The sequence below is a fragment of the Thunnus maccoyii genome, chromosome 12 (assembly GCF_910596095.1).
Source record: "Thunnus maccoyii chromosome 12, fThuMac1.1, whole genome shotgun sequence".
In the NCBI taxonomy this organism is placed as follows: domain Eukaryota; kingdom Metazoa; phylum Chordata; class Actinopteri; order Scombriformes; family Scombridae; genus Thunnus; species Thunnus maccoyii.
Window position 1 is genome coordinate 16,837,835 of NC_056544.1, and position 27,489 is coordinate 16,865,323.

General features: G+C 39.9%; 3 protein-coding genes across 4 annotated transcripts in view; 1 reads left to right on the forward strand and 2 right to left on the reverse strand.

Annotated features, from left to right (window-relative positions):
• The first annotated feature begins 682 nt into the window (after positions 1 to 682).
• Positions 683 to 9,643, forward strand: LOC121908556 (desmoglein-2-like). Its single transcript, XM_042428676.1, has 14 exons — positions 683 to 973; positions 1,612 to 1,734; positions 2,401 to 2,556; positions 2,667 to 2,808; positions 2,950 to 3,113; positions 3,455 to 3,589; positions 3,712 to 3,897; positions 4,004 to 4,281; positions 4,424 to 4,566; positions 4,663 to 4,884; positions 5,068 to 5,298; positions 5,637 to 5,764; positions 5,899 to 6,243; positions 6,583 to 9,643. Exons 1-14 carry the CDS (start codon positions 920 to 922, stop codon positions 7,555 to 7,557), a joined length of 3,282 nt encoding a protein of 1,093 aa, XP_042284610.1. The 5' UTR covers positions 683 to 919; the 3' UTR covers positions 7,558 to 9,643.
• A 3,447-nt stretch (positions 9,644 to 13,090) lies between these two features.
• Positions 13,091 to 17,738, reverse strand: LOC121908602 (tubulin beta chain-like). The gene is made up of 5 exons (XM_042428767.1): positions 17,308 to 17,738; positions 16,772 to 16,880; positions 16,398 to 16,406; positions 15,348 to 15,458; positions 13,091 to 14,485 (listed from the first exon to the last, which is right to left on the reverse strand). Exons 1-5 carry the CDS (start codon positions 17,362 to 17,364, stop codon positions 13,401 to 13,403), a joined length of 1,371 nt encoding a protein of 456 aa, XP_042284701.1. The 5' UTR covers positions 17,365 to 17,738; the 3' UTR covers positions 13,091 to 13,400.
• Positions 17,739 to 19,803: 2,065 nt separating this feature from the next.
• The window catches only part of slc22a23 (solute carrier family 22 member 23), a 38,413-nt gene continuing 30,727 nt past the window's right edge, over positions 19,804 to 27,489 (reverse strand). For both annotated transcript variants that reach the window (XM_042429405.1, XM_042429404.1), the window contains exons 8-10: positions 27,412 to 27,444; positions 25,521 to 25,644; positions 19,804 to 24,626 (exon numbers count right to left, since the gene is read on the reverse strand). In XM_042429405.1, the coding sequence (XP_042285339.1) occupies positions 23,066 to 24,626; positions 25,521 to 25,644; positions 27,412 to 27,444 (1,718 nt within the window). In that variant the 3' untranslated portion in view covers positions 19,804 to 23,065. The remainder of the gene's footprint in view (positions 24,627 to 25,520; positions 25,645 to 27,411; positions 27,445 to 27,489) is intronic.

Genomic DNA, 27,489 nt, shown 5'->3' on the forward strand with positions numbered 1-27,489 from the left:
ATGTATTGTCACATGATTATTCCATAATTCCTTTGAAGAAACTAATGTTGTACTCAGGCAAGATAAACCTGATACTCTATTTCTTCTTTCGCACACCTTTGACCATGGGGTGTAAACGTTATTTGTATCTTAGCAACACAAACGCCCAGTGCCAGTGCCCACCTTTTTCCTTATCTCTTTTTCTCTCTCCCTCTCTGTAAAACAAACACACCTAAGCCTACATGCGGCCACTCTCACTGTCAAACACACACACAGACACACACACACACACACACAAACACACACAATCCAGTGTGCAGCTGAGTGTTTATGAGTGGTGAACCCAGAAACAGAGGTGTACCTCTTGGGAATTTCACAGGCACATGTGAAGTTTTACAGATGAGTGATGAAGCATTGGTCTAAAGAGAGTCCAATATTTTTTTTTTTTAACTGGATATTAAAATCAATAATAGTAAATAAATAAATAGTAGTCTTTGCCACAATCTGCAAACTCAACCTGGGCATCTAATCTTATTATTGAGTATTGCTCTCAAACACAAAACAATTATTTCAGACACTGTCTCCAGATTCAAGCACGCCTGTTTGGTTTGGACACATTTTTTGGGGTCATTCTGGAGTAATTTCCTCTCAGTACGGTCCTTTTTTTTTCTTTTCTTTTTTTTCTCCCTCTCGCGGTCAAAGACAATAGGTTGCACACAAATATTACAGCTATGCTCAAAGTGGACACAGCCACCTCCTTTCCCCGCCTGTTATCAGCAGTGGCTTGTGAGCAATAGCAGAGAGGAACCGCCTATTGCAGTAAAAACTTCTTCCTCCCTTTGGAAAGGGTCAAAGTTTGTACGAAACCAACAACAGATCCAGGCAGAGACGCGATTTCACTTCAACAGCAGGATTTATCGAGCTTACATTCTTCAAGAAGATGGCTCCACTGCTGAAATGCAGTTTTTTAATCCTGTTGGCGTTCAACCTAACTGTAAGTAAAGACTTCAGTTTGTGTTCGTGGATGCGTATTTTTGTTGAATAACGGGTCTTTAACAGGTGTGGCTCGTCTCTGGTGCGTTAAATGAAGACTAGTCAAAGTTAAACGATCAGGTACAAGTAGCAAAAAGATACGACAGGAAAAGTAAATGCGTAGTCTTCATGTTTAGACTCACATATTGGGCTTGAAGGTCACGAATCAGCTCTATATTACAGTTTTTCATAACTGTCTTCCTTGATACCGGAATCTGGAAAAACCCTACATAGTTTTTGATGAAGTGCAATTATCATGTGAAAGTCATTATCAAATGTCGATTTCTCCAAATAAACCGTTTTTAAGCCTTAAGACAACTGTAGATTTTAATGTGAATGACGATTTTGGAGATGTTTTAAGTATGTTGTATATTTGATTATGGATTTTTTCCACCACCTAACAGAGAGGATGGTCATATTTTACTGGCAACAACTCCAAAAAGTCCCCAGTTGGTCTAATCTCTAGTGATCTAAAATAAAGACTTTATGCATAAACTAATGCCATTTGTGTTTGAGTCAGGGACAACAATACCATACGATTTTGTGATTATTACATATTAATAATGACCGTCTTTTTCCTCTCTCTTTGTTTACCTGCAGCCTGTTCCTGTGGGGGCAGAAGGAAATGGGCCAGTGTTACAGAGACAGAAAAGAGAGTGGATCATCGCTCCCAGAAAGCTATATGAAAACCATGATTACACCGGCTTGGAATATATTGCTAGAGTGTGTACTTTTTTGTTCAGTTTTGTTTTCTAAAGAATTCTATTAAAGCTGAATAAGAGTTATTTTTTTAAAAAAAATAAACATTTACTCAGTCATGCAGGTATTTAATGTTGCAACAGTTCATTCCTCTTCCACCTTACTGGTTTAATCCTAAAGCCACCTTTGTTTCTAAAGCACCTAGTTTAGTCTGAGATAACAACTGCGTGAGAGCAACTACCCAGACATTCATAATGAGTCAGTTCACACTCAGTACATGACGACGAATACAGCCTTATTCAGATGTTTAGAGACACACACACACACCTGTGTTTGATGTTCTAAAGCTTATCAAGTCTCACATATCAGCCAGAAGTTTTAGGATCAGAGCCAAGTTGTCATCATTAGATATGTTAATGAGTCATGTGCTAACAAACAATTGTGGCTTCTGTGTGTGTAATGGTTTTCATCAGAGCAAACATTAAGTAGAAAAGCAAATACTTTTGTTTAGCATACATGCCACGTCACATGCTTGCATTTACATGATCTGAATGGCCTTAATTTGAAATGATACCTCATACAATACAGTATATTAGTTTGTGATAAAAAAAAAACGTATTGTTACATTTTCCTTTGTAATTCAATAATCTTACATTTCATTCATTTTGTGTTTGTGTATTTGTGTTTCAGATTCGTTCTGATAAAGAGAATTTTACGAAGATATTCTATTCACTATCAGGGCCTGGTGCTACCCAGCCCCCTCAAAATGTATTTCGTGTCGACAGTAAGACAGGTTTTGTGAAAATCTACTCCGTATTGGACCGCGAGCAGATCTCTTCCTATCATGTAAGAGCACATAAAAATTCCTGTTTCTCAAATCAAAAGCATTTTGGAATCATATCCTCAAGTTGGACAGTGAGGAAATGGTAAAGCAGTTCTGATATCTCTTTTTGTAGCTAATAGGTAAAGCAGCATACGAAAACGGGAGCCCTGCAGAAAAGGATATTGACCTTAGAATTACTGTTCTGGATGAGAATGACTGTCCACCAGTCATTAAAGTACAGCAAGTCGGATCCGTCAATGAATCCAGTGCAGCAGGTATTTTACAGTAAGACATTTACAGTATGGTATATTTGTGGCACGGCTCAGGGAAACAAGCATATGTTCACTTTTATTTAACCGCTGTCAGCAGTTAACTGACTACAGATATATTATTTCATTCCCTTTGGTGATTTCTAGGTACTGTTGTCATGAAAGTGATAGCTACTGACGCTGATGAAGAGAACACACTCGCCTCCAAGATCTCCTACAGAATTGTGGAGCAGAGTAACATAGGTGGAATGTTCAACATCAACTCTGAAACCGGAACGGTCATGGTTCGACGGAGCACTCTGGATAGGGAGGTGAGGCACTTTACTGAGCCATTGTGCCTCTTCTCATCTAACTACAACTAATTCTATTTGTTGGAAACATTTTTTTCCCATATCAGTTATGTTATGTTGTCTTGCATGATGACACAAGCATCACCATGTTATGTAAACATGCTTTCTTTTTCATCATAAATTCCTACTACTTGTTGAATCACAGTTAACGGAGAAGAAAAAAACATTTTGTAATGTTTTTGCAATATTTAACCAAATATTAATATTGAATTATATTTATATATGTCAGTCAACATTTTTTTCTAGAATCTAAACTCTTGAATGCATTAATCAGTAAATTATATCTCTGCTGTATTTTTAAGACAAAAGATACATATAGGTTGACTATAGAAGCCTCTGACATGGGTGGACAATCGGGAGGAAACTTTGGAACTGGACAAGTTGAGATAAAAATTCTGGACATAAATGACAATATCCCCACCCTGGAGAAAGAATCGGTACGTGTGACATTTACCACCAACAATACATTCTGTTCTTCTTTAATTGGTTTCTTTAATCATGTGTGGCAGTAACCGTAGTTCTAAAGCAACTGTTGGTGTGCGTTTTACTGTATTTACAGTATGTTGGGAGTGTGGAGGAGAATACCATCAATGTGGAAGTGATGAGGATCAAAGCTATTGACCTGGATCTGATTCACACTGACAATTGGCTGGCGGTCTTCAAAATAATACAAGGGAATGAGGCTGGCTATTTCAGTATCACTACTGATTCTAAGACCAACGAGGGAATTATCATGATTCACAAGGTAAAGGAGTGTAATCTCATTTTGATGGACTATAGATATAGAATGTCGTTCCACTACAAAACCTAATTTGAACTGCATATCCTGTGCTTTATCTTTGAATTTGCAGGCTCTGGACTATGAGGAAATGAAGGAAATCAAATTGAAAGTGGCTGTTTCCAACAAAGCAGCGTATAATTTTGGCAGTGGAAGCATGACAGGTAGCGCAACCTCAAAATCCTACGACGTTAAAATCGATGTGATCAATCAGAAGGAAGGTCCCCGTTTCCAACCAAGTGTCAAAGTGGTGACCATCTCCGAGGACCAGACTTCCATTTCCTTAAACAAAGTCATTGTAACCTACGCCGCTATTGACAGTGACACGCTAAAGACTGCCACCAATGTAAGGTATGGTCACATACCTAACGTCCATTTATACATCTGCCTTCCCAAATTTAGTAGCAGCTGTATAGATGTGTCTCTTTGTGTCTCTGAATTGATGCAGTTTACTTGAATAGCAAGTATCATACATGGATTTTTGTTCTTTCAGATATGCTAAAATCCGTGATGAGGACAACTGGTTGATTATTAATGAAAAAACAGCAGAAATCAAACTGGCTAAACTGCCTGACAGAGAGTCCAAGTTCTTGATAAATGGAACATATTATGCTGAAATAATATGCATCACCACTGGTGAGTACTGCACCTACCGGTATGACCGTTTGTCTCCAGTGGACACATGTAGTGTGCAATATTTTAATGTTAATCTCTATTTTGATTGGCTTTCAGATGGCAGTTCAAAAACTGCCACAGGGACCATAGCCATTCAGGTGGAGGACTTTAATGATCACTGTCCGCAACTGACCACTACAACTCAGACTATGTGCCATGGGGATAAAGTGATCTACGTCACAGCCGTAGACAAAGATGAGTTCCCCAATTCAGCACCGTTTGAGTTCACTGTGATTCAAGGGAGCAACAGGGGGAAATGGACAGTGGACCATCTTAATGGTAAAGTTGTGTAAAGAGGACAATTAACGCTTGGCAAATTTCTGACGAATCAGTGTTATATAGGCATTCATCCTAAGTGCTCTTCTAAGTTTATGTTAAAGAAATACTTTGACATTTGGGAAATACACTACTTTGCATTCTCTGTGCAGCAGAGTTTATAATTTGGGTCTCATCTTTCTTCAGGAACCACAGCCATTCTGCGAGACGAAGCCAACTTGTGGCCAGGCATGTACAAAGTGGCAGTGGAGGTCAAGGACCAGCAAGGAAAGTCGTGTGCTGATGTTCAGATGATGGACGTAATTGTGTGCACTTGCCTTGAAAACACTAAAACTTGTGTGGCCCGCAGTACAAAGACTGCAGGTTTTGGAGCTGCGGGTGTTCTACTATTGCTCCTGGGACTGCTGCTGCTTCTTTGTGAGTAGACTGTTTTCTTTCCTCTTCCTGGTTGGTTATTTTGATTAGAAAAAAATAAATAAATAACTTTCCCCCCACAAGGTAGCCTAACCGGACATGTTGTAACATGCCTAGGAGATTTACTGTAAAAGAAAGGTTGTCATTGGCAATTTTTTAAAGAAACATATCATGGCTCTAGCATGAATTACACAATTATTTGGTATTTTTTCGCCTTGTGGCAAATCCCTTAGCAGAAGGAAACTAAGTCACTGATTGATAATTTAACTTGATTTGACATGACCTGTATACTCTTTTTAAGAATGGCTTTTGAAGTAGTATCAAATGTGTGTATTTTTCAGTGGTGCCCCTTCTGCTGATGTTTTGCTTGTGTGGAGGTGCAGCAGCTATGGGAAACTTCAAGGCCATTCCATTTGATACAAAACAGCAGCTGATCTCATATCACACTGAAGGACAAGGAGAAGACAAGGTACTTCCTTTAGTGTAGTGTTATTGATGTATATCGTACTATATTTAGATATTTTTAGTTTTGAAAATGTGTTAATCGAAGTCTCATTTCCTTAAAATGCTGTATCTCAGACGTCTCTCATATTTCTCTCACAGGACATTCCTCTCCTACATGTCCCAGTTGAAGTTGATGGCGAAGCAGTGAATGCCAAGGACATCAACACCTATCAGGGGAGGGGGTATCTAGGAGGACTGGCTGACTTTGGAGGAGCCTTAGGTGGAGGAGCCTTAGGTGGAGGAGCCTACGGCGGTGCCTTTAATACTTCCAACTTGACAGCTGAGAACATGCACATGTACAACCAATATAACAACACCAGTGGGCAAATGAACGTGGATACTGGAATGATGACAGGACAAGAACACCACTTCTCCCAATACGGAGCTGGGGTCTTTGATGGGATGGCTCTATCTGAACAATTCCTGGGGGAGTATTATTCAAGTGTGAGTATCTTGAAATATCATTGAAAACCAGAGTATAATCCAAGTTCAATGTTTTTTAACTAAAGCTCAGTATTTGGAATTTGAATAGTGATGAGTTTGTTTTCATAATGTCTCAGTGACGAGTCACTAATATATAATTATCATTAGGTTACACTGCTGGGATGAAAGTCAGGCTTAAAAAAGCTGGACCCCAGAATATATTTTACAAAATATAACTCATATAGAATCATTATACAGTATGTAAAGACAAGTTAAGGCAGTATCATGCTATCACAATAGAAATGTCAGCATTATTGCCTTGAGACTCATGCAGTATATTTTAATTCTATTTTTTTGCAGAAATCCAACCATGCTGCACAGCAATCCCATCAGAAGGATGGTCTGCTGATATATGACTATGAGGGTCAGGAGTCTCTGGCAGGTTCTGTTGGCTGCTGCAGCCTTCTTGATAACGATGATGACCTTGCGTTCCTGAATGACCTTGGGCCTAAATTCAAAACCCTGGCTGAAATTTGCCAAGGGTCTTCCGTGGTGACTGAGTCTGTTGGTGCAGGCATTTCTGTCTCTCCACCTAGACCAGTGTCTCCCATCAGGCCCTCCACCCACACACACGTCCATACACACACAGAAACAATCAGGGACAGGGACCGTGTCAACATCAACACCCTCAACACCTCCAATGTAGCGTCAGGATCGTCCACCATGGTCCAGGAGGAGCGAATCACTGAGAGAGCCCAGGGCTTAGCCACTGTTCCCAAGATACATGTCCAGGACAATGTTGTGATACCCAGTCAGACGCTGCTCGTACAACAGCCTGCTATGTACTATGCTGCCACACCCATGTATGTTGTCGACTCCAAGCCCCAAGTAGTGCTCGTGGCCGGTGGCGCCCAGCAGGCAGCAGGTCAAGTAGCTCAGGTCGGGCTAAGTCAAGGCCTGGTGCAAGTTGGAGGCCTGCAAGGTAGTCAGGGTGCGATACTTATAGATAGACAAGTAGGAATGGGTGGAGTGGCAGGGCAGGCTGCACAAGGCCTCTCACAAGGAACCCTCTCCAGACAAGTGTTGGTGGTGGAGAACGGGTCCTCAGGTGGAGGGCAAGGTGCACGCTTAGCACAGACATTTGTTCAGACAGGACAGGGATCTGCAGAGCAGGGCTTGGCGGTCAGAGGTGAAGGTATGCAATTTTCACTGGGATCAAATGAAGACTTTACCCAGACAGCCACACCCAAAGTGCAAGGGAGCCAGAGAGTAGTTGTGCAACGTAAGAAGGTCTCAGTCACTGAAAGAAATATTGAATCTAGTTCCAGAGCGTAAAGCAACCCTTTTGTTTAGCTTATCTACAAATGTCACACTTGTTTTGTTATACTGAAATATATTTCAGTACACTAAAAGATACAACAGTATATTCATGTATCTTTTCATACAATAGATAGATTAAATTGTGGTAAAACTACTAAAAGGATAGTTTTGTTTGCTTGACAAAAAATGCAATACTATATGTCCTCATCTTGTAATAGCACAATACAAGATGATGATAGTGCTCATAGTAGTTGACACATGGTACAGTATTGACCACATGACTACCATGACTATAAAAGGCATACTAATACTATTTAGTAAAATGACTTTGACATATGTTGTGCATTAATTTCTTGTATGCTACCTGTCAGAATGTGGCTCTGTCAAAATTAGTTCAAAGTGTATACTTTACAGTATTAGCTCAAATTGGGAGCAAACAACAGATTTGTAAGAGGCATTACATTGCTGAGGGAAACCTTGGCAGAATATGAGGTGTGACTTCCCTTTTTCTCTGGTTCCAAGAATCGCCAGTTAGGCACAGATAGCTCTAAAAGCACCGTATTTATTTCAAGTACAAAGTATGGCTTCAGGGTGGGAACAGCCAAAGTAAACAAAAGACAACTAAACCAGTCAGACCGACAGTGTATACTTACCCATAAAACAAAAATTATGAATGCCTTATCTCCTAACTTAAGAGACATACGCACAGCCTAGCCACACCTACACCCTGTAGGGCAGCTATAAGTAACTGCTCGGTAGATTATTTACAACATGATGATCCAAGTCTAACATGAGATCAGAGAGTTCCCTTCAGCTCCCAACCTGTCAGGCTGGTGTAGGCAGGGAACCACTGCATTTGGTTGCAGCTGGCCTTATATCCCTGAAAGCTGCATCACAGGCCTGGAATCACTTGCACAATCAAAATTAATCAAACCATCCAATTGTAGCACCCTAAATGTAGCTCAACGGACAAATCCTCACCCCAATAGGAAAGAGAGAGGAGAGAAAGAAAAGTTAAAACTTTACGTAGTGCTCTTCCTGATGAGAACAACACAGAACACGTCTGTATAGGATTATTTTCAGAACTTCTTATGAAATGATCTGAGTTTATAGAGTTCTGATCTTTTGTCCCTCATCCAAGCTCCCGTTAAAATTACTATAATCATACTGTAAATCATCCCCCTTGAGAAGCACACATTCATTTTGAGAGTGACTAAGGCAGAGGAAGAACAAAGTTTCCGTAGTTAGTATCGTTTTTCATTTATCCATTTAGGCTTCGAACATAAGACTCAGTGCTCTGAGAACTTCCTTTTTGTAGTGTTGTGTTATTCTAAAAATGCTTGGGTTGCATTTTGTACTGTTTTAACTTTCGCCATGCCATAAGCTGTTCTGCTGACCTTTAGATTGTTGAACTTAGATAAACTGTAACTAATCAGGAACTGCTGTATGGGTGGCCACTGCTTCCTTTGAAACTTGTGGAACATAAATGAATGCACTGTATAACTGTTGAAAGCACAGAAGAATTGCAGAAGAATCAAGGCCCAAATGTTTAAATGATTTAGGGTACCAAGGGAATAAACTGATTATTCAGTAGACAACATAGTGGCCACAGACTATAAAACCAAAGAAGAGAATTCTACACAAATTCTCTATTTTATTGTTGCACTCTTTTTATTATTTCTACTGATTATGTGTTGGTTGGTAGGTAAACCAAGTGCTAATTCAAAACATCTCAGTGTCAAAGCTGTACAAATTGTGTACAATATCATTATGACACTATTTTTTACAAATGTATATTGTGCCATAACTCCCATGATATGTTGTTTTCATTGTATGTAAGTGTGTGTGTGTGTAAAGATATCATGATTTGGGTATGTGGATGAGCAGATTAATCAAAGATCGCCTTGCCAAGCACTGAGAATATTTGATAGAGTGAAATTGTTTGATATTGCTGTTCTTGCTATTGATGTGTGTGTATTTTTCATCTCAACTGCAATCTCTAGTTTTTAACATTCTGTATGTATATAGCATAAGCAGCGGACATAATAATACAAGTCTTTGTTTTTTCAGGTTTTACAACTGTCATAATAAAATTGAATTAAAAGCAGGCTGTTGTATTGGCCTTTTTCTGGTTGTGCACTATTGCTACATTACAATACAGACAATGTTAAGTTTTGTGCATGCATCAGAAATCAAACACTTAACACGTTTCTGAAGATGCATTTGACCTCACCAGTCATTTCACTATTTATATTCATTAAATGAAATGCAGATTTAAGGTTACTCACTTCACTGAATGGAAAACATAAAATACAATTACTGTGCACACCTATATGTTGCAACAAGTATATGGAAAGGGTAGAGGCATCTGTGATACTGTGATACTGTCTTCATTTAAAGAGAGGTTTTTTTTTTACTGATGCAATGTTTCAGTCATCCAGCTTGCAACAGGAAGAACATCATTCAAATGTATTTGTTTGCACTGCAAATCAGGTGCAAATGAATAGATCGTTCCTCTTTCTAAAGGACTTTAATATGATGTTTTGAAATGCTATAATTGGAAATGGATCGTAATGTCTGTAATACAATTTCACCACTCACAGTCAACTTTGCTGCTTTAAATTAAATAATAGACTTGAATAATTCTGTTGCACAAATTCTGTAAAGTATTTGCATACCAGTATTCATCTAATATACCCTTTAAATTTATTATTGATTTAAGATTATTGGTCAGAGTTTTTTTAAGTGACAGCATAGTAATTTATTTAATTTTATAGTATGTTTTGGTGCGAAGATCTATCAAATGCACATACAGTACTTAAACGGTTTCAAACGCACTGACTGTGGAGTTTGCCAGATTAAAAACATAGAATCCATTCCCGACCCACAAACCTACAGCATATTTCCTTGTCAGTTAAAACATTCTCCATTCAGTGAGGTTAAAATGTCAAAAGGATGTCGCTCTAAGCATTTTCAAGTAGACAGTGGTATGACAATGTGGAATGGATACAACTGGTGTTTTTGTAGCTGACTGGAAAAGATTCAATCTTTCTTCTCATAAACAAAAGAGAGAAAGAAGAAAATTGAGGTTTCTTCATGGTTTAGCATATGAGTCCTTTGTAAAGTAAATAAAGTCCAAAAAGAGCCAAAGACTAAATGAAATGTTGATGGGCAAAAGTCTAGTTTTCAATTTACCGAATCCAAAGCTGACACTTAGCTCTTTGGCATACATATTCTGCATTCAAGAATGCAATCAATCAATACCACAAGTTCATGAGCATAGCAATGTGAGCTGCAGAGGAGAGACCCGTGAAAGTCCAAAACATGCTCTACCACTTTCTCAGATGTCAGAAAACTGGTCATGCCGTTAACAGATGGGGTTATTGTAGGGATTTTACATTCCACAAGAGTTCATTTGTGTTGTATGTAAAAAAGCAGTTGTTTTTTTTTTAGGAGAATCTTCTAGATGTCAAGAGTCTGATTCAACGTGATGTCTGCATTAAGAAAAATACCACTGTTGGAATGAATGTGAGAGTAAATCTATGTCACAGAGGCTGCTCAGTCACATAGAAATTCATCATAGTGGGTAAAAGAAGGTAGTTTGTTATCTCACTGTCCTAAGGTATGTATCCCCATGAGCAAAGAAAGAATCCATAGTCTTAGTTACAACAAGAATAAGTTTTCTGTTGAGCTGCGAAAAAGTTAATAGTGAATTTTTTTGCACCCAGCAGGGACTGGTTCTCAAGATGATTAGCAAACCATAAATCAACTATGATTACCTCCCCAGGGGAATGGATGATTCAAAGGTGGGATTTCTCTTTGTCAAGACAGTTACTCTTTGTCATATCATATTTTCCTTCAGTTCTTTAGAAAAACCCTCCCTACACTAACGCTGATGCAAATGAGACGGGTTATGACTTCCTGTATATGAAATAAGTCAGCTATCACAGATACCAGTGACTCAACCATGTAAATTTTCATGTTCTAGTCATGGCAGTACATACATTCTCATACAGTAGTTGTCCTTGCTTGTGTCGGAGTAAAATTCTTTTACTTCAAGTTTTCATACTCTTCAAATACCTTATTTGGCCTAGCCCATTTACTGTGTCTTCACTGTGCAAGTTTTTTTAAAAATGTTTTTCATAAGTATTTCATTAATTAATGTTTTTTTATGTTAAAATGCTATTATAAACATATTTTTTCACTTGCAGACAGAGTTCACTTTAAGACACAGCTGTCTGAAAGTGAACCAATCCAAAAGGGTTGGAGGAGGGTTAATGACATCATTTACTAATAATTTACTTCTAATGAGATACCAAAAAAGCCTGTTGTGGTGAGTACTTTTTTTTTACAAGAATTTGCACTTTTGGCCATCAGTCATCTCAAGGCAGATGTTTTCCATCAACTGTCAGATGAGAAATTCCTGCTTTGGCTGCCATGACTTGGGTGTGGCCAAAAGTGAGACATATTTTTAAACTTGTAATCTTTAGAGCGTAGTTCAACAGCCTGCCTCAACTGTCGTAATAACAATGTGTGCCTGAGTGTCTTTTCAAGAAGCCCGGGTATCATATTAGCAAGTGTCATCATGTCACTGTCATGGTGTTCACTGACAAAGGATTTAATCTGTTGAGATTGTCAGTGATTAATGATGAGCAACACAGAGAAACGCAAGAGATCATGATTTCACAACAAGCTTTCAGTGTTTCCAAACTCAAATCAAGCGTCTACCCTGGTTGTTCTACAATGAATCTGACATTAAAGGCTAAAATTAAACTAAAGACATGTTGTCCATAACAGAGCCAAATGTACTCTCATCACTCATCAGTATATTAAAGGGTAAGGCAGCCAAATACTGTCAACCAAACCCATAAATAGACTAAAACCAACAATGCCTTAGTCTATTTCTCAATACTTTCAGACTTCCACAACTTGTTGCTCTCAGACTGAAACCCTACTATTGAAGATATGAATCACTTTTTTTTTTTTTTAACGAAAACAGCTGACTGCACCTGTCTTCTTTAGCAAAAGCTCCTCAAACAGGAGTAAATCATGTATTTGTTGAGAACTATTTTTAGCTGTGAATTTTGTGCACTAGCGAGTATTTACAGCAGCAGGAAGGTTTATAGGGGATTGATTCAATCTGTATGTATTCATAAGAGTTGTGAAGAAACATGTTGGCCAGTGCAACTGTGTGACTCACTGATGTGTTTTTAATAGTATGGAGGTCCTTGGCACAGAGGATGAAGCTATATCAGGCTTTGCCTACACAGCCAATACTTGTAAGAAGGATCAATTCATTGCTGGTTTTGGTCTTTTCATAGGATTTGTTGACAATAAGAAAAACAGAATATTACTAGACACATCCCATAGAGAGGAGGTGTCTCATGCATATTGTCTACAGTTTTATGGCAAATCTATACACATAAGTCACAAATAATTCAAGGACCTATATTATAATAGAAATATTGTCCTTATGCACCTTTAAAAAACACAATGATACAAGTATTGACAGGACTTGATCTTTTATTCGAGACTTGAGACAGTGAATGCAAGTAAATGTTACAAAACTGTGTTAAGACAAGACTTGTTTTGACAGTGGCAAAGCATGACTTGGAAAACCAATTACTACTTGTGTATTTTAGGTTCTAACACCACTCATGATCTTTCTCAGTATGAGCCGTATCTATGTGCAATATACATTTTGTTAAAGAGTTTTATTTCATCATGATCTGCACACTGCAATGCGTAGCTAAACATTTGCATCTCTAGCTTACTTATTATCTCACTGCACTATCCAACAATAATTATTATTGTGAGGGACTAGTTCACTCAGAACAGCAACAGTCAGTGTTTCAAAATCAGTGGCGAACATCATGGCGGACTTCATCCTCATCCTCTATTTCATCCTCTTCGTACTCTCCTATCTCGTCAGCAGTGGCATCCTGATACTGCTGATACTCAGACACCAGGTCATTCATGTTGCTCTCGGCTTCAGTGAACTCCATCTCATCCATTCCCTCTCCAGTGTACCAGTGGAGGAAGGCCTTGCGGCGGAACATGGCCGTGAACTGCTCAGAGATCCTCCTGAAGAGCTCCTGGATGGCAGTGCTGTTGCCGATGAAGGTGGCGGACATCTTGAGGCCACGGGGCGGGATGTCGCAAACGGCGGTCTTGACATTGTTGGGAATCCATTCGACAAAGTAGCTGCTGTTCTTGTTCTGCACACTCAACATCTGCTCATCCACTTCTTTCATTGACATGCGGCCGCGGAAGATGGCTGCTACAGTAAGGTAGCGGCCGTGACGAGGGTCACAGGCCGCCATCATGTTCTTGGCGTCGAACATTTGCTGCGTGAGTTCTGGCACAGAGAGGGCACGATACTGCTGACTGCCCCTGCTTGTGAGGGGTGCAAAGCCAGGCATGAAGAAATGCAAGCGGGGGAAGGGCACCATGTTGACGGCCAGCTTACGGAGGTCAGCGTTAAGTTGGCCAGGGAAGCGGAGACAGGTGGTGACCCCACTCATGGTGGCCGATACCAGGTGGTTCAGGTCTCCGTACGTTGGTGTGGTCAGCTTCAGGGTGCGGAAGCAGATATCATACAGGGCCTCATTGTCAATGCTGAAGGTCTCATCCGTGTTTTCCACTAACTGGTGGACAGAGAGGGTGGCGTTGTAGGGCTCCACCACGGTGTCGGACACTTTTGGGGAAGGCATGACGCTGAAGGTGTTCATGATGCGGTCAGGGTACTCCTCGCGGATCTTGCTGATGAGCAGCGTGCCCATTCCTGAACCGGTACCCCCACCCAGTGAGTGGGTGAGCTGAAAGCCCTGGAGGCAGTCGCAGTTCTCCGACTCCTTCCTCACCACATCCAGTACCGAGTCCACCAGCTCAGCTCCCTCGGTGTAGTGACCCTTGGCCCAGTTATTTCCTGCTCCACTTTGACCTGCATAATGCATGGTATGTTTAAAGACATGTTATTTAGGACAAATAATGGTGCAACTTTCTAATAAATCATCATTTAAAAAGGTTTATAAGGTTTTTAATGACTTTATTAATTATTAATAAATGTTCTCTTACTGCTTTATAGATCAGTAATGAGCAATTCATAAGTACATAAGTTATGCTACAGTAGAGGACCATTTCCTGTGCACCAGTCAAATTAATTTTTCACATCCTAGAAACCCAGTGTTGTCTTACTAATGGCTTACTATTGATCTATAAAGCATTAATAAATAATATATTAACATTTATTAAGCAATTTTCCAGAACATATTCATTACAACCCCTTAAAAAGTATGCTGTATTAGAAAGAGTCACACAAATACGATTTATTATCAATGACAAAATCTAAAAAGAGAACACATGTAAGCTTCAGTGAAATGTACATTAGCTTTTGGCTCAGAATTGATTACATTATCAAAAAGCTTAAAAGCAGCTCTTTTGCTTGCATATTTCCTGATAATGAGAATTGTAGAGTCATCTTTGTGGCGGAGATTATTGGCCCTGTATCCTCACTTGCAATCAGCACTGCAGCAGAATCTTCAAGTAGATTTCTTTTTTCGCTGAGTCACCACGAGAGCTGTCTCAGTCTGACACAGCTGCACATGGACTATGCATCACACCACTGGCACATCGCTGAGAGGCTGCAGAAGCTTAGTGCTGGTTGCGAATATTCTGCTGCACAGCGCTTTTAGGTGAAACTATGCACATCTTTACAGGATATGACAGCAGTTGCTGCCATATGCATACTATATGTGCCGTTGGTTCAGGATGAGTGGTGACATCGTGATTTATTATCCACTCACCAAAGACAAAGTTGTCAGGCCTGAATAGCTGTCCAAATGGACCGGAGCGGACTGAGTCCATAGTTCCTGGCTCCAAGTCCACCAGAATGGCACGGGGGACAAATTTGCTGCCTTTGGATGAAAAAGAGCAGAGAACAGGGGGATACAGAAAGGAAGTGGATGGAAGGGTGGAGTAAGATACCGACAGTCTCAGTGTGCATGATGTCAGCTAAGGATTATAGTGAACCGTGACATAAACTTCTGACTGTATTTAAAAGCATTTCTCCAACTCTCTCATAGATATATAACTTTAAAAGAATATAAATGCACCAGCGCATTTGCAAATGTAATCTTTTAGGTAAATAGCATTTTTGTTTTGAAGGATACTACAGCTCATCCATCAAGCTGGGTATTTAAAGGCTGCCTGCTGCCTTTTGTTTTTTCTTGTGCTCCACTTTGCTCCTCCATCTCTGTCTGTAACCAAACTGCTGCAGCATGCTGCACTGCTTAATCTTAACCGGTGGGGCTTTCAAAGTGCTGAGCTCTGCAGTCCATTCAAACAGACGTGATCTTTCTTAAGTCCTAATGTTGCTTGATGCTATAAAAAAAAAAATCTGCTCATCTATTCTTTAAATTTTTAAAGGACAAATGAATCAGTAGAATCCTCAATCAATCCACATGTGATAGTGAGTTAGTAGGTGACACTGGTGCTAGCATGCAGCATGGAAACAAAGATCAATATTGCGTGCTGTTGGGGAGTAGCATAGGGGTTGACAGTTTTAGTGCTATGTTGGCCTTCCTGTGCGGGCTTGTCATCTAGCCAAAGTGGATGACTGGGCACTGTTTGTACATGGATTGAGATCTGCACTGACTTGTCTATCTGTGAAAGCATCAGTCTAAAGGCACCAGAGCTACTACTTCATAATTACTGCAACTTCATCTGGTGGGCACAGCTTGTTTAGTAGTTGTGTGTAAAAACACAGGATGCATTTTTCAACATGTCATGACAATACAATCAAACACTGAGATGATACCGAGGCACAGTGAGCTTGGGGTAGAGACTGCAGATACCTGTACTCCCTAGAGAGAGAGAAAGAGAGAGAGAGAGAGAAAGAGAGAGAGAGAGAGAGTCAGAGGAAGACAGAGAGAGAGAGAGAGACAGAGTGAGAGAGAGAGAGAGAGAGAGAGAGAGAGAGAGAGAGAGACATATTTTAGAAGGTTCACTGTCCTAATTTTTCCCTGCTCTCATGGTGGGACCTACTTTCCCCTTGCAGCTAAATTAGTGACATACTGTGGCATTCAAAGCAGGTCTTTGTAGCATTAAGGTCATGCAAGGATATGAGCAATGGGTACAAAGCTGCATGTAGTGGTCATTTATTCAGATGCAAATATGGAATTTATTTAGGGCAAAGTTTGATGTAGAGATCAGTAGACTTGATTTTTACCTGATGCCTCATTGTAGTAGACGTTTATCCTCTCCAGCTGCAGGTCACTGTCACCTTGGTAACTACCGGTGGGATCGATGCCATGTTCGTCACTTATCACCTCCCAGAACTAAAACGGGACAAACAGGGAGATACGAACTTCAGTTGTTGAGCTTATACCTTAATATCTTATAAACCATGGTTTTGGAAGTAGCTGAAGCCTGTGCCTTGCTCTCCATCATTTAGTTATTGCGCATCTGTTTGGTGACAAAATGTCACGCAGCAGCGGGGCCCACATCACTGCAGCCTCACAGCAAAACCCAGCCCGACTGGACCCCACCCTACTCATATAAACAACTAACAATCCATCTCAAACTTTTTAAAAATTCATTTTTAATCCATTCCCTCATCCGAGAGACGCTAAACTGATCGTTTAAATGACTCAAGTCAATCGTTGCAGAAAACCCTAAAAAAAAAAAAAAGAAAATAATAACACGTGAGATGTCTATTTTTCCGTTAATTTCTCCGCTTCCTAAATTAAATTATAATATTTATACCTTCGCCCCAATCTGATTTCCACATTGTCCAGCCTGGATGTGAACGATTTCCCTCATGGTGCGCTGCGGATGCGGGCAGAGAACGTCCTGTCTGGTCTTCACCGGTGTCTGGTCTTCAGTCTGTTGCCGCTGTGTTTCTCAAAATCAGCACTTGCCTCATTTCTAGGGCGAGTGTTGAGCCGGCGAGATAGATAAACGTGCTGCTGGTCAGATGACGTTACACACAGCGCAGCATCCCAGTATCCCTGTCAGCCAATAGGAGCGCACCGGTTTGATGCAGTGGACCAGCGGATCCTGCCGCATCATCCCCCTGTAGCCTGACATCACCCCCTGTCCCATGCAGATTAAATGTTGCCTTTTTTGTCGCTTGGCTGAGGTTGTTCCATAAAGTCCTGACGACTGCTTTCCCTGCCAGGGAATGTTAAACGTTATCGGTGTAAAACTAGTTCTACAAGTGCTGATTCGATCAGATCTGTGCTGTGTGAATATCATGTTCAGGATCAGCACCTACCAGGCTAGCTGCACAAAACAGCCTACTGTTTAGAAAAAACAGGCAAAAAGAAAGCTAGCTATAAACTCAGAGTTTTCATGTTTTAGTTTGAATGATGCAGAGACCCTTATGGGTTGACAAAATGCTACAACCAGAGCTGCATTAACCCACTGTGGGACCCTGGGTCAAAAATTAGCTGTGGGCACCTACTGAGCCTCGGCCTCCCATACACATGTTCCCCGGCCCAGTCTGCCCAGAGACCCAGAAACCAACCAGTATCTCCATGCTGCAATGCTATCCTGTTTGCTGTATTTCAGTTTGATTGTAATTATTTCATTGAATGTAAATATGTTGTATGTATGCATAACATAAACTGAAATATTAAAGACATTAAAGGAATAGTAACATCACTGTAGGGTACTGGAGAAATACAATTTACCGAGCTTTAAGAATTTTAGATTATTCTCAAATTTGTGCCTAGTTTATAAAATTTTAAATGGTTTGGCCCCTCCTCCACTATGTGACTTTGTGTACACAAGCTCAGTAAGTTCTATTAGATCCTCCAGAATATCCTCTATAAAAGATCATACCATACCATTTTGTCGCACTGCATTTGGGCAGTCAGCTTTCTCTGTGAAAGCCACAACTCAGTGGAATGCCCTACCTGATGATATGAAGAACTGTAGTCCTATCAATGCATTCAAGACCAGACTGAAACATGTACTAAAGACCAATCGAGTTTAGTTTACATTATTTCTAATTGACATTGTGGGTGTATGTGATGTGCTGTGTGTAGCTTTGTATTTTGTATTTTGTATGGTGTGTTCTGTGTGTTTTTTGTTTGTTTGTTTGTTTGTTATGGGGCTTTTGTTTTTGTTTTGTTTTGTTTTGGTTTTTTTTGCTTTTTACTGTTTGTTGTTGTGCTGTTGTATGTTTTTTGTCGGGGACTACAGATGCAAATTAGCTTCAAGCTAACTCTGGTGCAGTGCATCTTAAATGTTTCAAACTGCACACCGTCCCATTCAATAAATAAATCAGTCAATCATTTTGGGAAATATGCTTATTCATTTTCTTGACTGATACCACTCTCATATCTGTGCTTTAAATATGAAGCTACAGCCAGGACACAGTCAGCTTAGTTTAGCATTAAAGTCCAGATGAAATAGTACTCGAGAGTATCTAACTTCCGTATCATGACATACTTACAAATGAAACAGGACAGATAGGCGGGACATGACGTTGGGAAGAATTTGATTGGAACATTGAATAGTGGGCATGTCACAATGAATTTTAGCTCTGTTGCGCTAAAAATTGAAGATTGATTGATGGGTGGGTGTCATGATATTATTGGTTTAAGCCTACATATGCAAGCACACGCAATATTTTGTTTTACAGAAAGAAAATATGATTGGATTTTCATATAAGAACACAAAGAATTTGTATTTAAAATTTAAAATTTTGCATTTTTTGGCATATATTGTTAAATTGATGTACAATATGAGCGAGGATGTGATCTAAAAGGGTTAAAAAGGCATTTTTCATTTCATCTCGACTTTAAGATTGGAAACAGTCTTCCTGTGGTGACAAGTCATTCTGCCAGGACAAAACATAGTCCAGCAGATAACCCCCCCAGAACTGGCAAACTTTCTACACTCTGGTTTTTTGTTAAACAAACAGGGTATAACTTTGTAATTTGTGAGATTTAGAGGTGCTGGTGGGCAGATTTTTTTTTTTTTTTTTTACATTTAGCCAGAGCAAGGATAGCTAAGCCCCCGTTTCAAGTCCCTTTCAGTCCCTATTGGATAACTTAAATAGGTGTGAGAGGGAGAAAAAGAAAAAAGAGAGATGATTGTTTGTTCTTATTTTTTAGTTCTTAAAAAGTTTATTTCTTTAAGTAAGGCCAGCCAACAGTGAAAATATTTGAATGTCCATTTAAAATTTGATTAAAAAAAAAAAAAAAATCAATGAAATGTCATGATAAAATCAACGACTCAGCTAATCCACAGTTGATCAATAAATAGTGGTTTATTTTAACAACAGGTATGGCTTATATACAAGTGCATTATGTATGTTAAAACACATGAAACCAAACAATCGGAAATTATAAATGGTACAATCCATGGTTTTTACATTCATTCAAATCTCCCTTCAAGAGATTCTGAGTCGCATGGTTGAGAGAAGCAAAACCTGAAATGTGTACACTGGGGACTTCATGTCTCTGAGACTTTTTAGTTCAAAACATTTCACTAGTCCATGTTATGATCTATGATCCTTCATATCATTGACGCTGCGTGTTTCCTCACACTTATTTACAAAAGGCATAACTAGTGTAATGACAGCCTGATGTACTCTGTTTCATCAATCTTTTATTCTTTTTTTTCTTTTTTTTTGCTTTTTCATCAATAGCTGTCTGCTAGTCTACACTTTCGCTGGTGCTAATGTTGCTTTGGATTGTTTTTATTGATTTCTACCTTAATTCTGCTCCAAACCGAGTTAAACCAATTGCTTATTAAGAAGGATGCAATAGCTCCCATCTGCACCATGAAATAGCTGCATGGAAGTTGTGAAAGTGGAAGCAACAGATCTCAGAGAAGACATCGGTTGTATTGTGCTGTGTCATTGTCTTTACACTGGTGATGCATGGGGGCTTGGCGATACACAGTTTAAATTTCTGCAGCAATATACACACTGAGACAGAGACACCGACACTCACAGGCAAGGAGGAATCAGAGTAATGTGAAGCTACTGACCACTGCAGTCAAGCCACTCTCTACTGCAGATGCCATGAATTCCTTATTAAATCCAGTGTCAACCCTGTTCCACAAAGTAGATCATATATGGGTCTATTGCAAGAGTTACTAGTTATTCCTGTATTGTATCTAAATTTCAACTCCATTTTCCCTTTTTTTTTTTTTTTTTTTTTTTTTTTTTTGCTTTTACTGTCAAGACAGCCAAGCTCCACCAAATCTGACATCACATGATTACAGGGCATTGTGCTTTGAGGCGCAGCAGCATGGCATAGATATGTTAACACATCAAATGCTCATATGAATATTTCAATGAATGGAAGTTTGCTGACTTGATAACCTATTAAAAGATCACCCTGAATCAATCTAAAATAGAGCTTTCATACTTTGATTCAAGCTGCATTTGAGGATGTCATTCACAGGAAAACAACCACAAAGAAGGTTTGCTCAATCATTCAGATACCTAAAGATATGTAAGCCTTTGTCAGTGCACATTTGACTTGGATTAAAAGAAAGGTGAAGTTTGGTGAGTAAAGTACTTGTAAGGTTCATTACAAGTGTATCACAAGGTTGTGAGAATGACAAAGTCTTCTGTCATGTCTGGAGTTGTCTTCTGACTCCTGAATGACACGTTAATAGGTCACCAATACTCCCTGGATGAATTACTTGTAATATGATATATACTGTGAGAAGGTTTTTTGTTTTGTTTTTTTATCACATTTGAAATGACAAGACATCATTCAGTTGGCTCTAAGGTTTTACAGTACAGTGTAATTACTATTGTTATTTAGCATGATTTTTATGAGGATTTTTGTAAACAGTGGTATATCTGCAGTTATACATCTTTCTAAGACAAATATTACAACCTCCAACGCTTGTACTACAACTGTCAAGTTACACACGGATCGTAGTCAAGTATAATGCTGTCCACAGATGGACATGGGCTTTGGAAGAAAAAGTACCACCTCAGAGTCTGTCAATTTAAGAATGTGAATATGTCAAGATCTGTAAGTAAGAATTTGACCTGTATTTTCACAAAAATGTGAAGTATTGCATTTTTCTTTAAGGTAAACTTAGTTGTGTGCGTGTGACTGTATGAACAAAATGACATACAAAAACTAGTGTTAATGCCAGATAGTGATTTGGAGAAAAACACACTGAAGGTTAGCAATGCTGTGACTGTTGGCAATCACATCAAACATTTTGTCATCCACGGGTTCATTTCAAAAAATATCATTTGCGTCTTTTTATAAGGTTGCTCGTTTGTTTTGCTGACACGTTCACAATTATTTTTCATGCTTTGTCCCCACTGCAAAGAATAAGGTGCCACCACACTGAGGTGTCACGAATACTGCAAGAATGAAGTATAGCTTTGTACAGTAAGGGCATGCCATGGGAGATTATTCAAAATAATACTTTGAATTTAAAAAAAAAAACAAAACAAAACAAAAAAAAAACTGAATCAAGCTCAACAACTAATTATGCATTTACTTACAATATCACATTTACAAATAAAAGCATTTGCATACCAGAAATTTCATTGACTCAAACATTTGAAAAAATAAAACAGTTTTTCAGACCGACAAAATATGGGTCACTCTTTTCTCTGATGTTCATACAATGAACCACATATTGATGAAAGCAATTTGGTAATCTCATCTCTCAATTCGAATTGATCAAATGTTGATACAGCCATCAGGCTTTTATTACTTTGAGAAATAATTTAAGTCATATTTAGTATTTCTGAACTTTGAAATTGGATTCATCTGATTCACTTATGCACATACAGTCTATGGCAGGGGAATGCGTTCGACAGTATTTCCCCCAACAGGCAAATACTGTAATTATACTGATTTTTGGCACTATTTCGACATTTAATTTTGGTCAGAGTAGTTTTTGGCGCTGTATTTAGAAAATCCCTCCAATTATGATTGTTAACCTCTGTAATGGCAAAAAATACTATGTAACATTCAGATGTTTTTTGTCCATAAAGGTAAGGCGATATTTCTATACAAATATGTTAGATGGACATTTCATTTGAGCAGAAGTACCAGTGATTTGATTTTTTTTGTTTGTTTGTTTTTTTAGCATCATTGCATTTCTCACCAGCCCTGGTGACACATCTCAGTGATTGTGGGTAAGTTTTAAGTCTCTTTAAAATGACAGACAGTGATTTCCCATTCATTTACATCAAAGTAGTTTATAGGCTGGTGATTTCCAGTGACATTCAAAAAAAGAGCAGAAGATATTGTCACATTGTCACAAACCAGCCTCTGGCACTCTCTCACTTGTGTGGTGTCATTTATTGGCTAAATGTAGGAAGGGGGGGCATTAAGAAACATACAGCAGCTCTGTAAGATATGTCTACTCAACTCCAGGTGGGGACAGTCTTCATTAAGTGCCTGAAGTCTGAGCAGGACAGTTTGTGTGTCCCCCCCCCTCCTCTCCCCTCTGATTATTCATGTGGCGTGGGCTGTTTCCTGTTGCAACCGGAAAGCTTCCTCCTGCCTGCAACACTGGATCACGATGACGCCACTCCGTTGATGGTGTTGTTTTCTGTGCTGGCACTGTCCCTGATGGAAAGGACACCAGAGTCTATGGGGGAGGAGACGGTGCAGTCCATTACAGAGGGGGGAACTGCTTCTGTAGGGCCTGAATCCGTCACGGAAGTCGGTATTGAATCTACAACAATGGAAGCAGGTGAATCCTGTGTGGGCTGAACAATGTCTGTGACAGTCAGAGCGGTAGACTCTGGAGTGGGGGCGTGCACAATGTCTGTGACGGGGAGAATGGAAGGAGACGACGCAGTGGTGTTGACAGTATCTATGACAGGAGGAATGGAGGAGTCCGCTGAGGGCGTATGGCCTGAGTCAATGGTTGGGGGAGGAGTGGGTGAAGGGGAAAAAGTGGCTGGGCTAGGAGAGGTAGGGGAAGGAGGAGAAAGGTCATTAACACAGGGAGAGGTAGAGTCTAATTGTGGTGGTTGGGAGTCTATTACAGCCGGTATGGGTGAGTCTCTAGTGGAAGGAGTAGATGTAGATTCGTCTACTATTTCTAACTGGATGGGAATGTCAGAGTTTGCACTAATGGAAGGTGGAGGGTCAGTGGAAATGTTGCAGTCTGTCATAGGAACAGGAGAGGGAGCAGGTGATGGAGGGAGACTGTCATGCAAAGATGGAGACAGGGAGTCTGCTAAAGGGACATGAGTGGCCTCTAGCAAAGGTGGGTCGAATTCTGGGGTGATGCTGTCGATGTCATTGCCCAGCGGGTTCGGGGATTCTAATGTGGAGCTAGGCAGTGGCTCGATGATGGGTGTGGTGCAGATCAATAAGGAGGCAGGCACAGTTTGAGGGACAGAGTCCAGTGAAGATGGGAGAGGAGTAGCTGATTCGTTTGCAGGAGACGGACCAGAGTCATTCATCTCAGGAACAATAGGATCCGTCAATGGCTCAACAGAATCCAGGACTATTGCGGGAGGTTCTTCAGCACTGCCTAAAAGTGGGTCTGTGACACATGAGGCTTTGTGTAAAGGAGTGGAAGATAGCAGGTGCTCTTTACTGGCAAGCATGATGCCGTCTTTACCCAGGGCTGCGATGGGGGTCGTGGATAAGGACGAAACTGAGTGACCGTTTGGGTCTTTCTGCTCAGGGTTGACAGGCTGCATCTCCGTGAACGTGGGGGCAGACATATCCCCCACCGATGGAGCGGTCAAATCAACAGCCGAAGAGGCGGTGGAGTCCATGGTGGACACTGCTGTGGCGGCTGCCTCGTGGAGTGGCGTGTCATGCACCCTTGTGTAGTCCCTGCTGCTCTCAGATTGGGCCAGCAAGAGGCGCTGTTCTCCAGGTTTCCTCGGGGGAATAAGGGGTTGACGGGTGTAGGTTTCACCGTCAGCCAGGGTCTCAGGGAGGGGCTGGTAGCGCGTCTCAGGCAGCAGGAGAATGCAGATGATGCAGATGAGAGTGCAGCAGGCAAAGATAATGTGGTGAAGGAAATAGCCCTTCTGATTGTGGAGCTCCATGATGGGTGCAGTCAGCATGCCGAAGCCAGCACTGGCCAGGACCAGGCCAAGACCACCACCCCTATGGTGAGAGGGAAAATGTTATTACCTGGCATGATTTGGGGATTATCCCCTACACCTAAAATCCTCATAAACTACCCAAAGGAAAGATTAAATTCACTACAATAAAATAATGTTTATGTATAGATGTATATGTTGTATTGTAACTGCCACCTAAATCATTTAGAAAGGGGAAACTCTCATTTTTGTCATGTATGCTTCTGTTGACGTATCACTGCCATTTTATCAGACAGCAGCAGAGAGTGCTGCAGTACCACCAAACATCCCCTCGTTTACATGCAGTCCCATTCCTCTCCTATCATTGCCTATTTTATCCACCAGAGGGCGCCCTTACAGCACTTTAAGCAGAACAACACCCCTTACATAACCCCAGATAATGAACATCCAGTGCTGTGTCATATATTCTCAGAGGGGGGTGGCTAATTTGTACAAGATGTGGATTACATTTGACACTGAACTGTAAGAGTCTGTTGTTTCCAGCAGTTCAATAATTTCATACTCTCTTTTAACAAGAGGTGGAACAGCTAATCCATCTGTAGGAACATGTAATGTGGTCAAAGCAAACCTTATATCTTAAACCTCTGTACTGACTGAATTATCAGAGTGATCAGGATAATTAAACAGGTAGAAAAAGAAAAGATCAGCATTGTTTACACCATATGCATTTCTTGCAACCTGATGGCTGACATTTATAATTTAAGATACATTCAAACTACAAGAGCGAACACAAACACATCAGAGACTATTCACCCAATGGCAAAGCATGTGTTATGCATTAGAAAAACAGCTGTTTTACTCCTTCGAGGAGTAAATCTTATTTTTCCACATTTCCTCCTACTCCTCCTCCTCCTCGAAGCGCTCTGTTGGTACAGTCCCAGTGTTTCAGTGGGCTTACCTGATCACAGTGGGTGTGATCTCAGCACAGAAAAAGATGCTCAGGTTGCTGACTGCGTGGGAGGAGAACATGCCGATGATGGAAAAGGCGATGGAGAAGTTCTTATTTAGTGTACCTGAGTTTTCTGCAGACAAAACAGGAGACACACACATGTGGCAATTTGCACTCAGTAACCTGTGTAATCAGTAAAAGCTCAACAGTTCTGTACATGTAAATAAGGGTTGGGAGAAAAAAAATGTGCAAAGGGTGCTGTTTTTTTCCAAGAAGCACAGCATATTTTGAATTATTAGGAAAGTGACATTGGTGTGCTGGGAGAAGAGAATACCTTCTGATAATGATTTCAAAGGGTGTAAATTAAGGATATATGGAAGCAAAAACAGGCCATAATAATTAAAAAAATTTTATCAGCAACTGTTACCTAATTGTGGAATTTAACAACAACTGAATACTTAATATTGCAATTTAAATATCACTGAATGTATAAGCATTCAAATATTTTTAAAATCTGTTTGAATATATATGGTTTCATTTCCTATCTTCCATTCTCTACTGTTTAAGGTTTCCAGTCACTCATCTGACTCTTTCTGCCTTGAATCATGTGACTGACAGGGCGTAACCTTACAGAGCAGAGGTCTGATCAGTTCCTTCAGGCTCGATTAACTATCCTCGGTAGCCCAGATATTCAAGTTTGACTTTTTTTTATCTCAAATTTTGGTGCCTGAATGTAACCAATCTGATTTACAGCCTGACTTGAATTTTGACATCAGAATTCAATTAACTGAATTTGAGCAACTTACATGGAGATTTTTGAAGCTGAATGTGTGAACTCTTAAGAAACGCTGATATCAAGTTTGTGAGGTTGTAGAATTTAAGAGTAGCTTCTGGAAATTCCAAAGATGGGGAAATGAAACAGATAGATACTAGATATTTCAACAATGCTATAAAATCAGTGATATTTGAATTTCAACATTAAGTATTCAGTAGTGGTTACATTTCACAATTAGATATACAGTTGTTTATAAAAATTCAAATTACTATGGCCTCTTTTTGTTTCAGTATATCTTTAATTTACCGCATAAAGCCAGAAAGATGGATTCCAAAGTCGAATATTTCAATTTGAAATTAAGTATTCAATTGCTTGTAAAATTAAAATTATTATGTATCTCCTCAACCACAAGAGATGTTAGGGTTTCTTAAACTGGATCTTTCATGGCATTTCAGAGTGTATCATCACTAATTTCAAACTGCACACTGCGAAAACATTAATATAAAGTGCCAATAAACTCTGGTCAAATTAAACTGTTTTCCGGCACTGTTTATTTTGATGAATCACCAAGGATTAGGCCGGTACACAGAAAGCCCATTCACACCAAAGATGGTTTGTTTGTTTTTATGAATAAGACATGGTGAAGAAAGCATAAAGAGGATCAGAGGGAACTGCTCTATGATCAGTTCCTGCTTCCCACTGGGGGATTAGCGGGGAGAGAATAAAGAGATTGATAAACAGAGGAGAACAGTAGAGGAAGGCTGGTTGGGAGATTCACCGCTCCGTAACAAAGAGGCTCACCCTCTTCCACACAAAGGGGATAAATAAGTGAAATGCTAGCCTTAATTTCATCTAGGACTTCATTATGAGTCTATGCAGGGCTTGTATAGCCCTAGTGAAATACTGCAAGATATGCAGCACATATCTAAAAGCCCATCAAGATAGCGCAGCAACCTAAGTGATGTGGTAGGAGTCGTTCCATTCACACTTGAATGTGGAGCTGATAAAAATATGATCCACCTGACAAAGAGTAATCAATTATTGATTGATTCAAAGTTTATCTACACAACCAAAACACTGCAAGTACAAGACTTGAGAGGAGTACAAATAAGCAGATGATCCTACCTATATTCAGATGGCCACTGTATTTCCCCAGCACTAGAGGAGAATAAAAGAGATAAGATATGTATCAGTGAGAAACAC